The 15,515-nt window shown below is 41.6% G+C and overlaps 1 protein-coding gene across 1 annotated transcript; it reads right to left on the bottom strand.

The window, feature by feature from the left end:
• Nucleotides 1-400: 400 nt before the first annotated feature.
• LOC131329681 (probable galactinol--sucrose galactosyltransferase 1) lies at nt 401-5,421 on the bottom strand. Its single transcript, XM_058362984.1, has 13 exons — nt 5,034-5,421; nt 4,440-4,702; nt 4,124-4,214; nt 3,417-3,465; nt 3,211-3,302; nt 3,008-3,115; nt 2,783-2,917; nt 2,278-2,688; nt 2,026-2,167; nt 1,842-1,909; nt 1,607-1,741; nt 1,287-1,504; nt 401-1,011 (listed from the first exon to the last, which is right to left on the bottom strand). Exons 1-13 carry the CDS (start codon nt 5,222-5,224, stop codon nt 635-637), a joined length of 2,280 nt encoding a protein of 759 aa, XP_058218967.1. The 5' UTR covers nt 5,225-5,421; the 3' UTR covers nt 401-634.
• Nucleotides 5,422-15,515: the final 10,094 nt, after the last annotated feature.

Here is a 15,515-nt window from a genome sequence, read left to right as displayed (position 1 = left end):
AACCCTGCTGTTTGCATTGCATGTTCCCATGAGACAACCAAATTTGTTTTCTTTTGAAGTAGAAGGCAGAAATTTCTGGCCGAAATACAAATGAACATCAAGTAATTTCTTACAAGTGGAAGGCACAAACGAGCAATGCTCTGGATGCAGATGAAAAGTGTACAGATCCGGACACAAATGTGTCCGAAAGCATTTGATGCATGTGGATATCACAAGGTAGCTGTGGGTTCTGGACACCTCCCATCGTAGTATTTTGGCGTCTAGCGCCCGTACTCAAGCAATTTCTGCAACTGTGATATCATATAGCATACAATTAGAAAACCAGCCAAATATAACCGTTCTAAAACTTGATGGAAAATTCAATTTGACCACGAAGTGCAAATGAATACAGTTAAGAGGATTTGATCAATAAACTACCATTTTGAAGTTCCATTGCAGACAACTAACAGTTTCTATAAAAATCCCGCATACAAGAAGATGCGGACACAGTGCGCTTGCCTAATTCTTCATGCTGTGAATGCAACATCAAGCAGTGACCCTTCTACAAAAGCAAAGTTTTCTTATGGGAGGTCTTGAAGGATACAAAGCAAATAAATTCTAGACCCTCGACTGCTACGAGAAAACAATCCAATCTTCAAAAATCAATTGTCATGTCCCAAAGGTACAACTCTTGCTCTGGAATTCTCAAAGCAAGAGTGATCAGTCCAGATCCTTCTTCAAATTTGAACTCAACTTCCTCTGTGTCTATTGTTATCTTCTTAGGTCGTACTGATGAATAGGCCCCAAATATGCCACACCCGCGCACTTTCATGCCGATGTTAGCAGTCCTCACAGATTCATATTTTAGTTCCTTAATGGCTCCTCCTGAGTTGAACATCTTGAGTAGACCTATTGGAGCAAAAGTAGCACCATTTGACAATTTCTTGACTGGCACCACCGTGAAAACTTCATATTCTCGTGCCTTCAGAGTAATTGGCAGCGACGTATTCTTTGGAAGATATACCACGTCTCCTGCAATGGCCACCGAAAAGAAATGGTAAACCACAGTGTGTTATCTTCGTCACAATGGTAATTCTCAAACCATTTTAACCTTCAATAACAATGTCTAACGACAAAAAAGAAAGTTGTTCATGCTGTGTTTGGATCAGGGACTCATAGAGGAACTAGAAGAAAAAGGAAATTTATCTTCTTGACTTCGTCATCTTCTTATCTTTTCCTGAAAAAACAATCCCCACACAAATCCCTTATTCGAACACTGCCTTAAGCCATAGGCCTACAAGACATACCTGCAAGATGGGAATATAAGACAGCATCTCCTGTCCATGTATCATCAGCAAGTTTGGGCAAATAATTAACATCATTAGCTCGGATTATTCCGGTGATTGTGCCAGGTTGGTCATCATGGATCAGGTTCTTCTTTCCAACCCTACACCATCCAGCTCCTTGGCAGTTGAAGACCCCAACAACTCCATTGAAATCGTTCAGATTCCAAATCTTAAGAATACTGTTAGAAAATTAACAGTGGAATGAGCAAACATGCCCTTTTCAAGACAAGCTGAAAAAGGGTTTTCCAAAAAAATAATTTCACACAACATGTCTTATATACCTTTTCCCATCTCTAGCGGGATCAGAGAACAAGCAGTCCCTCGTTGGTCTTCCTGGAAGTTTAGCCCTCAAAATGGATCCATCTGGAAGTACTAGTTTGCTTAGTAAATTGAAATCATGTTGCCTAGGCTTGTCACTGCATTAGATGTATCCATCATGAGAAAGTGGTAATTTAATCGGATAATGTCATACGGTTTGGTGTTTCGCTAAGAGAAATGCATGCCCAATCACTGCACCTGACATAAATGGCACATCCTCCCACAGCACGAGCTGCTCCATGGTATTCTGCCATTGGATGTAGGCTCTATAATAAAAGAATTTACAAGTTGACTTCCATTAATTCAGCAACTTAAAGACAGCAACAGAAAAATGGAAAATCTGTTGCAAACAAAAAAGTATTGTCAGTTGTCCTCAGCTTACATGAAACATATCCCAATCAGGCTGCATGAACTCCCCAAGGAAAACCGTGTTATAAGCAACCGATGCAATATGAATTGTGTGTGAAGCTGGATCTCTAGGCCAAAAATCATCTGATGCTCTTATAACAGCTGTTCTCTTCGCGCTGCAAGATCATATGAGATCAACACAGCAAAGAGGTCCACAATAATGTAACGCACCTTGAACTTCTCTAGCTTAATTATGGTAGATCTCTTGTGAAGGAGAAAGACATACCTATACAAACCATCTGTATTGTGACTCATGCAAGAAATAATCCCATTGTCATGGAAATTCCTCAAAACAGATGCTTCCAATGCCTGATGATATTTTCGAGCAAGTTTCACTCTTCCACCATGGCCTGCCCCAAGAGTTTCAAGGATGTTTTGAACATCTACTTTGACCCCATCGATCCCGGCTGAAGCAAGATAAGAGTGAAGTTCATTATAGAAGTTAAACACTTTCTCGGGGTTCACGAGGCCAAGCCCGTTCTTCGTTATGCTATCCAAGGCATCACAGGGTTCGTTTGACTGAACTCCAGGAGATGAGACCGGGTAGAATAACTTAGATTCATAGTGTTCCATTTCAGTAGTACCCGGTCTAACTCCACCCCAATATCCTGTTATCGCATGCCACATATAAACATACCTACAAATATAGGGGCACATACAATCATGAGTGGCTACCAAAAAAGTTGTAGCTGTGAAAAAAACAGTTTGTGGACAATGAATAAGGAATTTACTTTAGGGCATGTTGGTCTTTGATTTGGGTAACAATGTGGCGGAGTCCCATTGCTGGATCCTCTACCCTGTGGCCTTCTTTTCCATTCTTTTGAAACTTGTGGTTCTCTTTGATATGAGTCAATCTATTTGAAAAACTGAAAAAGGGCAACAACATCAACAAATAAGCACAACAAAAGTAAGCATAGGCACAACATAATGGAAACAATTCAAGTCGTGGTGCTCACTTAGCTGAGTTATCAGCTTTATTTTCAAAACTGACAGGATCCATGCCAACTGATTGCCAACCATCATCAATAATAACAAACTTTGGGATGATCCCTCCTTTTTCGAAGCTGATACATCAATCAAAACATGGAACTAGGAATCACTATATGTCTGATGCTAACCGTAGAAGTTAATTACAACATCAAGTTAGTAAGTGTTAGACCTTTCTAATCCATTCTTCACACCATCTGCAGTAACCTCAGTATAGAAAGCATCCCATGTGCACCAGCCAAACCAGTTCAACATGTCTGGCATCTGAATCATGTTTGTTTTCAGAGAGATCAGTATCTAAGACTATTAGAGGACAACATACACGTAACATAATTAGATTGCATTAAGTGGACTTTTTTTAAAGAAGAAATATCATACCCTTTTCCTCTCGCGATGACAAAATGTCTGCAAATGTCTTTCAACAGTCCTGTATACAGTTACGACTATAATGAACAATCAATCTTTGACAACGAAGAAAGAGCATCGTCAATTTACTATCCTTCTTGTACTTTTCATCTTAAAAAGAAAGGTATTTTGACCATATCCATTGCAGAAAACTTCACTGGAATGGTGATACCACATCCAACATACAAACATGGTCAGAATCACTTAGCTTAGTTATGTTAAAGCGTGCTATCATCGGTTTTTGTCACTCTTTCTTATCATCACCTGACTCTTTGTCTGAAATTGGCTCCTAATGTAAAATGATTAATCAAGGAGAACTACATTTTCCCGGTTCTTACCATTTTTAGGAAATTTCATGGTAGTGGTGGACCAAAGGGCCATAAAGAAAAGGTAACACATACATAACTGTGATCTGGTGTGATGTGATCTGAAAAACTAGATTATCAAGCAAATGACTCTGTAAATGTATATTTTTGAATTTTTTTCCTCTTCAATAAGGCTTCCGAACTTGGATGGGTTGTGGAATGAGATATCATTTGAAAATTCTCTTGGAATTGCGTGCTAAGTTAGGAAAAAAAGGGAAGACCATAAACAGGATTTATCAGATACACCTATATCATTTCAGTTCCTATTTCTCGTTATGCATTGAAAGAGAAACTAAGGAATGAAAGTGTACTTACTTGACTGCATGTGTGACAACATCGAACGGGTCGGATCCAGCTGCCACAAAAACCAAATGACTGCCTTCAAATCCATCCACAGCTGGATCCCCTGAAATCAAAACCTAGATTATTACGAAACTAGTTAAATACAAGATCCAGCTCCTCTCCAGTCCCTTTTACTAACTAGAGTATCCTATTAGGCCACTGTAGCCCTTCCGGTCCACTTCAAATGCGCTTTAATCAAAACCATTCACTTTTTAGAGCTCATCCAAAACATCAGCAAAAAAAATAATACATACGTGAATAAGTGGATATATGGATGTACTGTGCATACCACTCTCGAGACAGATCTCCAACTCGTTATTAGCATTCCCCTGAAGAACAGCCCTGAAATCACCCTCCAGAATAGGCAAAAACACCGTGTACAATGCCGATTGGTCGACCACCCCCTCTCCACTCTCCTCCCCAAAATGGAAACCGTTGAGCGCCTCCACCATCAGGAATTGGGTCTCAAAGGGTATATCCTTGCCACAACTGCCCATCCTCTGAGTCATCCACCACATCTTGTATCGGAATACACACATGAACCTCAATCCCCTGCATCATTCCCCACACAACCAATATCCAAAACAAATCAACCAATCTCAATAGAATTTGCTAACTGTTGGGTGTTCTTATCTCTCTTGCTTTCAAATATACATTTAGCAATCCTATAAGGAACGCTGCCAGTAATTTGTAGTCTTTTCCTTATTTCCAATCTCTCTTTATCCACACATAGTAGAAATCAGTGCGATTGAGCTGTCAGTAATTTTTTGTTAATTGTTCTTGGCGCAATGCATTGCGTGTGTTGTGCTTTGACTGATTTCTCTAACACAAAACTAGCATGCAATTATGCAAAAGAAAAGGAAATAGTGACAGACAGACATACTCGAGTTTCCCGATGGGGAAGATGCGGCGGCTGCCAATCTGGTCAGACCGCACGCCGATGAAAGCGCCATTGAAGAAGGAATCGCCGGCGGCCGGAGTGGCGAAAATATCGGCATTAACGTCGGTTAAAACGCGGGTACCTAGCACGTTCAGGTTTCCATCGGCCACTGTTATCCCTGCGCCCACCGTCATTCTCTCTCTCTCGAATTGGCAATGAAAACACAAAAAAACAAAAAGGCTTGACAAACAACAAAAAAAATACTACTACTAGTATCAATTGCAGTATTTGGAAAGAGATGGAGAAACAGAGTCCAACAACCACTATGATGCGGAGAACAAAATCAAGGGGAATTTATAGCAGAGAGAAGTGGTACAATACATGAAACCCGGTCCATGAAAGTGTTTATAAAATTATCCAGATTCACGATTACCATTCATTCACAGTGACCAAGTGATCGCACCCATAGGATAAAATTTTTGTAGTGCTAAACCAGAGTCAAACCAAGCAAACACAAACACACAACACAGAGAAACACAAGGATTTACGTGGTTCCCCAATAATCGGGTACATCCACGGAGGGGCAGCGGATTCACTATATTTACTGGAGGAGGATTACAACAATCACTCAGACTCACACAGTATTGCCTCACAATCTACTCGTGTATCACTCTCTTCTCTCTGATTTCTGATACAACACTCTGAACCAAAGGTCTCCATTTATAGCCAGATGAGACCCTGTTCATTTGCCACGGTAGTCTCCCTTCATTTTCCACAAAGGAGGCTGAAGGATACTGGAGGATATCAGTCAAAGATTTGGGAGGCTCCTTGTCTGCTGAGCAAATGCAGGCATGGGTTGGAGCCACAAAAGTCAACAATCTCCACCTTGGCGACAATCATTGAATCAACACTGCCCTCTGCGCCCTTAGGCGCGCACTGCTCGAGAGATGTTGATCAAGTCCAAGCAATGTTGGAACTTGATCCCTGCAACCACTTTGGTGAGCATATCCGCAGGGTTATCTGCAGTCGGAATCTTCTGAAGAAGAACATCCCCTTCCTCTACAATCTCCCTGATGAAATGAAACCGAACATCGATATGCTTGGTGCGGGAATGGTGAACCTGGTTTTTCGCCAAACAGATGGCACTCTGACTGTCACAAAAAACCTCCACGTTTTCTTGAACAATTCCCAAGTCCTCAATCAAACCATGTACCCAAATAGCTTCCTTGAAAGCCTCTGTCACTGCCATATACTCTGCCTCTGTAGTAGACAAAGCCACCGTTGACTGTAACGTTGACCTCCAACTGATTGGCCCTCCAGCAAGTGTAAACACATACCCTGTAGTCGACCGTCGCTTATCTAGGTCACCAGCATAATCGGAATCCACGTAACCAACCAAATGCTGACCAAGTTTTCTGTTTCTCTCGTACTTCAATCCAACATCCACAGTACCCTGAAAATACCGTAGAATCCATTTCACAGCCTGCCAGTGCTCTTTCCCTGGATTGTGCATGTATCGACTGACCATGCTAACTGCATGTGAAATGTCCGGCCTCGTACAAACCATAGCATACATCAAAGCTCCCACAGCATTGGCATAAGGAACCTGAGCCATTTGCTTCCGTTCGTCTTCCTTCTGCGGCGACATCGATGCACTAAGTTTAAAATGAGCGGCCAAAGGTGTACTGACAGGTTTGGCTTTCCTGTCAATCCCAAATCTCTGCAACACTCGCTTCAGATACTGCGTCTGAGTCAAACAAACTGTGCCTTTCGCCTTGTCCCGCTGAATTTCCATGCCGAGTATTTTCTTTGCCTCCCCGAGATCCTTCATGTCAAACTCCTTACTGAGTTGAGCCTTCAGTCTGTCAATCTCCACCTTGCTCTTACATGCAATCAGCATGTCATCTACATATAAGAGCAAATAGACAAATGATCCATCCGGGAGTTTGCAGAAGTAAACACAATGGTCAAAGTGACTTCTTGTGTACCCCTGCTCCATCATAAACCGATCGAAGCGCTTGTACCACTGTCTCGGCGACTGTTTCAACCCGTATAGCGACTTCTTCAGTTTACAAGCCCAATTCTCCTTTCCTGCAATTCTGTAACCATCTGGTTGAGCCATATAGATCTCCTCATCCAGATCTCCGTGTAGAAAAGCGGTCTTGACATCGAGTTGGGCTAACTCAAGGTCAAACTGTGCTACCAATGCAAGCAAGATCCTGATCGACGAATGTTTGACGACAGGGGAGAACACCTCGTTGTAGTCGATCCCCTCTGTCTGTGCGTAACCCTTGGCTACCAATCTTGCTTTGAACCTGACTTTCTCAGATCCTGTACCTTCCTTCTTCGCATAAACCCACTTGCAGCCAATAGATTTCTTGCCCTTGGGAAGTTGAACCAAATCCCATGTCTGATTCTTGGAGAGTGAACCCATCTCCTCATCCATTGCCTCTTTCCACTTGTTACTATCTGTACACTGCACTGCCTCCCGGTAAGTGGAGGGGACATCATCGTCTGTCACTGGAAGTGCATAAGCTACTGTATCAGCATATCGAGCAGGTTTCCGGATTTCCCGCCTCGGTCTGCTGGTTGCAATGGATTCTGGCTGCTGTGGTATTTCCTGTAATGAAGCCTCCTCTTCAATAATGACATCCTGATCAACGGGTTGATCCTCAGGACGGCTGACTGTCTGAACAGTCTTGGCTGGAACAAGGGGAGTCTCAACCTCCACCTGTTCTGAATGCTCCACCTGCTGCTGGGCATTCGGCTCCACATTCTCCTTGGAAGGAACCTGCTGTAACATAGCAGATTCGTCGAAAGTAACATCCCTACTTAGAATCACCTTCCTGGACTCGGGACACCAGAGCCTGTATCCCTTAACACCTGAAGTGAAACCCAAGAAAACAGCTTTCTTGGCTCGTGGATCTAACTTGGACTCAGTTACATGATAGTAAGCAGAACAACCCCAAACATGTAATGAATCATAATCTGTAACTGGTTTCTCAAACCATACCTCCATCGGAGTTTTCCCTCCGATTGCTGCTGACGGTAAACGATTGACAAGATGGGAGGCATATTTGAGAGCCTCACCCCAGAACGCCTTGCTAAGCCCGGCATTTGACAACATGCACCGAACTTTCTCCACCAAAGTACGATTCATGCGCTCTGCTACTCCATTCTGCTGCGGCGTCCCCGCAACTGTGAAGTGTCTGACTATCCCCTCCTCCCGACAGACTTGGAGAAAAGGATCTGACTTGTACTCGCCACCGTTATCTGACCTCAGCTTCTTGATTTTCCTTCCTGTCTGCGTCTCCATCATTTTCTTCCACTGAAGGAAGATTGGAAGGACCTCATACTTGTGCCTCATGGTATAAACCCAGACACGTCTGGAGAAATCATCAATAAATGTCACGAACCATCGTTTGCCTCCCAAAGTTACATTTTTGGTCGGCCCCCAAACATCTGAATGAACATAGTCAAGAATCCCCTCTGTGCGGTGAACTCCAGTGCCAAACTTGACTCGAGTTTGTTTGCCCAATATACAATGCTCACAGAAGCCAACTTTCCCTGTCTTGGCCCCTTTCAACAAGCCTTGCCTTACTAAACCCTGTAAGGCCTTCTCGCCAGCATGCCCTAAACGCATGTGCCATAGCTTGGATGCATCGTCTTCGTCTGAGCTAGTAGTAACGGCCACTCTCCCTGTGACTGTGCAACCGTCTAGGAAATACAAGTTTCCTTTTCGGCTACCTTTCAAGACAATGAGCGCCCCTCGAACTATCTTTAGCACTCCACCCATCATCGTAATCTTGTATCCTTTCACATCAAAGGCTCCAAGCGAAATGAGATTCTTCTTCAAGTCCGGAACATACCGAACGTCTGTTAGCACCCTAAACGTCCCATCATGCAACTTCAAACAGATTGAACCTATCCCTTGGACTTTGCAAGCGGTGTTATCGCCTAGCAAAACAACTCCTCCATCGAGATCTTGAAAACTCGAGAACCAGTCCCTGTTGGGACACATGTGGTAGGAACATCCCGAATCTAGTATCCACTCATCTGAATGGTCAGGTGATGATGAAACTAATAGTGCTGACTCTAGATCATCCTCTGTCTCCTCTGCAACATTTGCAGCTGGTTGTTTGTTCGGACAATCTTTCTTCCAGTGCCCCTTTTGACGACAAAGGGCACACTCGTCTTTCCCCAATCTTCTCTCTACAGACTTCCCCCTTGATTTTGAGCGAGACCTCCTTCGCCCTCCACCACCAGTCCTCCTAGTGTCGGTTCTGCCTCTTGTTGTCAAAGCTGATGCGGACGGGTCACGGTGAGCTTGCTGATCCCTCTTCCGTACCTCGTTATTCATCAAAGCATTTGAAACGTCATTAAACTTGATTTCTTCTTTACCGTACAATAAAGTAGTAGTCAAATGATCATAAGTATCAGGCAATGAATTTAACAACAGTAAAGCTTTATCCTCATCTTCTATGGAAACGTCTAGATTTTGCAAATCAGCCAAAATCTTATTGAAATTGTTCAAGTGTTGGTTCATAGTCGTACCTTGCACGTACTGGAACCCGTAGAGCTTCTTCTTGAGATACAACCGATTCTCAATACTCTTCGTCATGTACTTGTTTTCCAATTTCTCCCATAGCTCTTTAGCTAACGTTTCCTTCATCACGAAGTATTTCTGATCCTTCGTAAGACAAAGTCTGATGGTGCCACAAGCTTGGCGATTAAGCTTTATCCAATCCTTGTCTGAAATGTCGTTCGGCCTCTCCTCTAACGTAATATCCAACTCCTGTTGTTACAAAACATCCAAAACTTCGCATTGCCACATGCCGAAGTTACTTGTTCCGTCAAATTTCTCCACCTCGAACTTAGCATTGGAAACCGTATTCCTTTGCCCATAACTGCTCGAAGTGACCTTGGGATGCTCGGTATTCTTCTCTGCAGATGAAGAAACTTCCGAGGTCTCCTTAAACTCTTCTTCCGCCATTAGAACTCCTTAAACTCCACCCACGTGAATATCCGGTGCACAAAAACACCAAAAAACGGCGCTTTTTAGCCAACCAACGGACAAAACACCAATGTCAGAGCTGAGTTGCGGAAAACGGAGTGCGGCGTTGGATCCGGAACGTCGAGAATAGTCAGGAACGACTACTCACTTGCGCAAATCAGAGTTGAAATGGCTCCGAAATCGCAAAATAACACCTTCTGGAATATTCCTTGGATCAGAGAATATTCCCTCTGGTTAGGACTGACTGGACCTGCTGACTCAGCAATAAATGCTGACTGGGCGCTAATGACTGGGCCTTTTTTGCTGATGTGGCGCACACCTGGCGCTGACGTGGAAAGACACGTGGCTGAATACGTGGCTGATGACTCAGCCTCTCTGATGATGTGGCAGATGACGTGTCTGCTGACTGGGTGACACGTGGCATGCTGCCTGGCGTAACCTTCTGGCCTTCTGAAGCTTCTGGATCGATGATGTCAAGCTAACATCAGCGTCTCTAGGTGAGCCAGTAGCACTGGATAATTTCCCCTGGCTTTGACTAGTCAAAAAACCAGCACCTGGTTTTCCTCCTTACAGATATTAAAGTAAAAAAAACTCTGTTTTCTGAAAAAAAACAGATCCGGCGAGCAGCAGCTTCTTTCACGCTCAACCGTCGAACGGAGCGTGTGACCTCGTTGTTACTCCGTTTCCAATGGGTCTTGGTGCGTTGGAATCGTCTCGCAAGGACGCACAAGACTCAGTGGTCAAACGGATTCTTGGATCAAAAAAAAACGTGGCTCTGTGACTCGGACAGAACACGGACTGAGAAGCAGAGTCGGAAACTATGGTGGTTTTTGTGTTCTTGGTTCTACACTACGTGCTCTGATACCAATTGTAGTGCTAAACCAGAGTCAAACCAAGCAAACACAAACACACAACACAGAGAAACACAAGGATTTACGTGGTTCCCCAATAATCGGGTACATCCACGGAGGGGCAGCGGATTCACTATATTTACTGGAGGAGGATTACAACAATCACTCAGACTCACACAGTATTGCCTCACAATCTACTCGTGTATCACTCTCTTCTCTCTGATTTCTGATACAACACTCTGAACCAAAGGTCTCCATTTATAGCCAGATGAGACCCTGTTCATTTGCCACGGTAGTCTCCCTTCATTTTCCACAAAGGAGGCTGAAGGATACTGGAGGATATCAGTCAAAGATTTGGGAGGCTCCTTGTCTGCTGAGCAAATGCAGGCATGGGTTGGAGCCACAAAAGTCAACAATTTTTAAAGGTCCAGATTTATTTTCAATTTATGACCGGTAATAAACGATTATGACCGGTAATAAATTCAACGAATCTAAACCATTAATTTTGAAGATCAACAGTTCTGATAGAACCGCACGCCATTCTTGACTGTGAGAAGCCGGGTTCTGTAGTAGTAGCCCATGGGGATTCTCTAAACTCCAGAATTAGAACATGACGTGTAAAGCTGATCCATGCAAATTAAAAATAGAAGTTTTAAGTAGTTAAGGTTTGTAAGTGCTTATTTTTTACTTTAAGAAATAGATTTTCTTTTATAATACATTATTTTTAATTTAAAAAATAAGTAAAGATGTGTTTTTATTTTCTTTAGCGGAACGAGGAGCATCCTCAATAGCCTAACCAAAAAAATAAGTAAACATAGGTATTTATTTTTTTGAGTGGAACGGAAGCATCTTCAATAGTTTAATGAAAAGTGGATAATCAAAAGCCGGCTTTTGTGACATTATTTTGAATATTTCTAAAAGTATTTGGGTAAAAATTATTCTTTTACTTTTTTAATTTCTCTTGTTGAGACGAATCAATAATCCACAAAAGTTAGACGTAAATTTAACAATTGTAAAAAAAAAAATTGAATAAAAACAAAACATGAAAAAACTTCAAAAGCTAGAAAAAACAAGGTCCGAGTCTGAATAACCTACGGAGGCTGTAATTCGTAGTCATGGAGCACCACAGCATATGCGTCAGATCTTAATGGTCCTACTCTAATCCTGACCGTGTGATTGTGGAAAACAATGTTAGGCTGATTTCTGATGGGAGGCGCTTTGTGTTTGGGTGAGAGCACCCGATCAATACTCGACAAATATCTTCAGCTCTTGTGGCTTCCCGACGATGCTGGGAAAAAGAGATTTGACGTTTCCAAACAGTCACGTGTGACCCAGCTTCGATTCTCACGTACACCAGCTCAATCTATTTCTCTTTTTTCTCGGCCCGTGTTTTCACTGACAAAAATCGTTAAAAATTTAAAATATTTTTACCATGTTTCTTCTTACGTTAAACAAAAAAGTTATTCTATTTTAACACTTTGTTCACACTAACAAAAAATTTGTCAACGAAATTTTTTTCTCAACAACTTTTTCACTCACATACCCATCAACACTGGTGGAAACAACTTGATACTATTATTTCTCAACAATTTATTTACTGGAAACACCTAATAACTTTTCAACAATAAAAATTTTTCTACAAGTTTTTCAGTCGGAAATGCTAAAGGCACTGAGCAAAGATGCACCGACCAACCCTAAGGGGTAGTGCAGTTGGTAATCGGCTAGCACAAAGGGGCTTACCACCTCGAGGTCCCAGGTTTGAACCCCCTGCGCTACGAAAAAACCCTTAGGGCCACTCATGCGGAAAAACCTTTTGGGTTGTTAACAAAGGCTGGTGGGGGCCGTAGAGATTTAGTCTTTTAGTGCGCACAAGCTGGCCCGGGGATACTCTGCATTACCAAAAAAAAAAAAAGATGTACCGACCGTCACGCGGGGTCCACTCTGGATCTTGCACGGATGATTTGGTCTGTAATCTAAATGAAATATTGAAGGATTGGATCGAACACCTACACATATCGAAATGAGCTGATTTTTCGCAAGGCCACTCGAAAATTTATTTTAAAATGATGAAACGGTTCGAATCATCCACGCGAAACCCAAAGCAAACCGCACATGACCATCGTTGCACCTTTGGTCGGTGCCCATAGAATGGTTCATTTTGAATAGAAATTTTTTCTCCAGCTTTCTAACCTCTTATGCCAATTCACCTCTTTGTTTGCTAGACAGAATGGTGGATGAAGTAACGACAAGGCATAACAGCCATTGCAACTCTCCCTTACATGTGATTATATGGGCTTTAGACCTGGGGTAGAGGCTCTCGAAATAACTCGAAACCCATTGGTGCACAATACTTCACCAGAGGCCGAAGAAAGCAATAGACGGATCACCTTAATTTTTATTTTAGATTAGCGGTCTCACATTTCTTAGGTATATAAGAAGAGATCACTATAACACTTGAAATTTCTTCACTCATTGTTAATTGATTTTGGCTTGAATAGAAAATTCTCATGCTACCGAAACAAAGGGAAATGACGTTAAACACGTGATTGGGAATCTCGATTGATAGTTTGCGTTTGTTTTCTTTTGATAAGAGTAATTCTTTTCAAAAAGAAGATACTACCAAAAGCAAGGGACCCAGAGAATATTCCCTGGAGCTCAAACAGAGAACAAAAGGATTGATTCGATTCGGATCGGGAGCAACAACAGCAAACAGGCAGAACAAACTGCTGAGTAAACACATAAAATACCATGTGCAAACCAGTAAGAATGGGAGAAATCAAGCTTGTCAAGTTAGTTGTCTAATTCATTTCTTAAGTGGTGACTTGAGTTCGAGTCTCCAGGGGAGCAAGTTTTGGATTTAGGGCTATAGATAATCTCTGAACCCCTGTTGATTAACATACTAACAACCTGCTAACATTCGCTGATGTATACCGTATGACAAAAAAAAAGAAGCCCAGCAAGAATGGTAGAAGTTTTGGATTTAGGGCTATAGATAATCTCTGAACCCCTGTTGATTAACATACTAACAACCTGCTAACATTCGCTGATGTATACCGTATGACAAAAAAAAAGAAGCCCAGCAAGAATGGTAGCCTTCGTGGGTCCAGAGTTTCTATTGTCACGTCAGAGAGAGAACTGCTATGCCTGGTCATCCCCTCCTCGACCTTTCGAGAGTAGGAGAAAAAAGAAATACCAGGTGCAAAGTATAATATAAGAAACACTGATCCAAATATATATTCTGTATACTTGGGAAGACTGATTGGTTTGTTACCAAGGCCTTTTCGTAGGGGTTCTGTACTTAGAGGTAAAAATCTCATCTCCCAGCTTGTTCATCTGAAGATTGCAGATTGAAGCTCCACGTTTGAATAGAAAGGGATGATCTCCGTTTTTTTAAAATGTTGCTGGTACGCATATGTCATAAACCAAAACATTGAAGTCACACACAAAATGCACACATTCGAATAAACACTCACATAAGTGTTTGAGATTCTCACACAATACACTAGCAATTTGTCTGGTCTTGCACATTTATGCAAGCGTTTGTGCATTTCTGTATATATGAGGGTGTGGTTCTAGAAAGGGCCGTAAATAAGCCGAGTTTTAATTAGAATATTTAGGTTTATTTATTAAGGTTTTAGCGAACTCATTTGATGAGTCAAACTTGTTGAGTCCGATTTGAGTCGAACTAATTGAATTTGTTCGCGAGTCTTTACAAGCTAAATGACAAATGTTTATACTCTCATGCATATAGATCGAGAGCTTCAAAGAAAATTTGTATTGCTACACAAATCAGTTCATACATATATAAAATAGTAAAAACATATAAAATGATATTTTATACTAGTACTTTTAGAAGTTTATACACCAAAACTTTTTACATTCATATATAAGTTGAGATTAAATTCTTCTGGGGCCCACTATGCATTTTTTTTCTAATTTGAACCATTTATCTTGTGGGTCCATAGGTGGTGGTGGAAACCGTGGACGGATAAAACTTACTAAGTATCATATAAGTTTATACATATTCAAGAATCTATATGAAATTCTCAATATATATACATATACTCTAGGTTCGTTAGCTTCATTGCGTGGACCGAGTAATACTGTCATGTTCAGATTCAGCTCATTTATCAAATGAATATTTCGGCTTGTTCATTTGCAACTCTCATTCTAGACTTGTTGGTATGTTGTTAGGGAAAGCCAAGAAAGTGTGCGTTGCCACGTCAGAATAAAAATAGATGACTTTAAACACGAAACCACTACAGCTCGTAACCTAGTCAGCATCTTAGATTATCAATTTAGTACTAGTAAATAAAATCAGTATGAAAAGGGACCAATCACGAATCCAGCTCAGGTTGACGTGTGGCACTGTCATCGAATTCAAATCTCTCTTGTACGGAGTATAAAATTAAAAATATAAATTTCCTTATCTAAGTACTCTATTCCATCACCCTACTCTTTTCTTTCACTTTCAATATTAATTTTCTAAACTTTCTATTCCTACAATTTCATTACACTAAACTTACACGGTTTGGACTTAGTAAAGTGATTTCCTACTCTTTTTTCTCAGTAACTTATTTTCTAATGTATTCTATTCTTATTTACTTGGCTGATGTTAGT

The sequence above is a fragment of the Rhododendron vialii genome, chromosome 6a (genome assembly GCF_030253575.1).
Source record: "Rhododendron vialii isolate Sample 1 chromosome 6a, ASM3025357v1".
NCBI lineage: Eukaryota > Viridiplantae > Streptophyta > Magnoliopsida > Ericales > Ericaceae > Rhododendron > Rhododendron vialii.
The sequence above is the reverse complement of the archived record's forward strand: the minus strand, read 5'-3'. Positions and strand labels throughout refer to the sequence as shown.

What these genes read in the sequence shown, in the direction of transcription:
- LOC131329681 (XM_058362984.1), bottom strand. Translation starts at nt 5,224, where the DNA reads ATGACGGTGGGCGCAGGGATAACAGTGGCCGATGGAAACCTGAACGTG. An exon ending in TTCCCCATCGGGAAACTCGA is followed by an intron (nt 4,703 to 5,033) that starts GTATGTCTGTCT and finishes GGAATGATGCAG; the next exon opens with GGGATTGAGGTTCATGTGTG. An exon ending in AATACAGATGGTTTGTATAG is followed by an intron (nt 2,168 to 2,277) that starts GTATGTCTTTCT and finishes ATGATCTTGCAG; the next exon opens with CGCGAAGAGAACAGCTGTTA.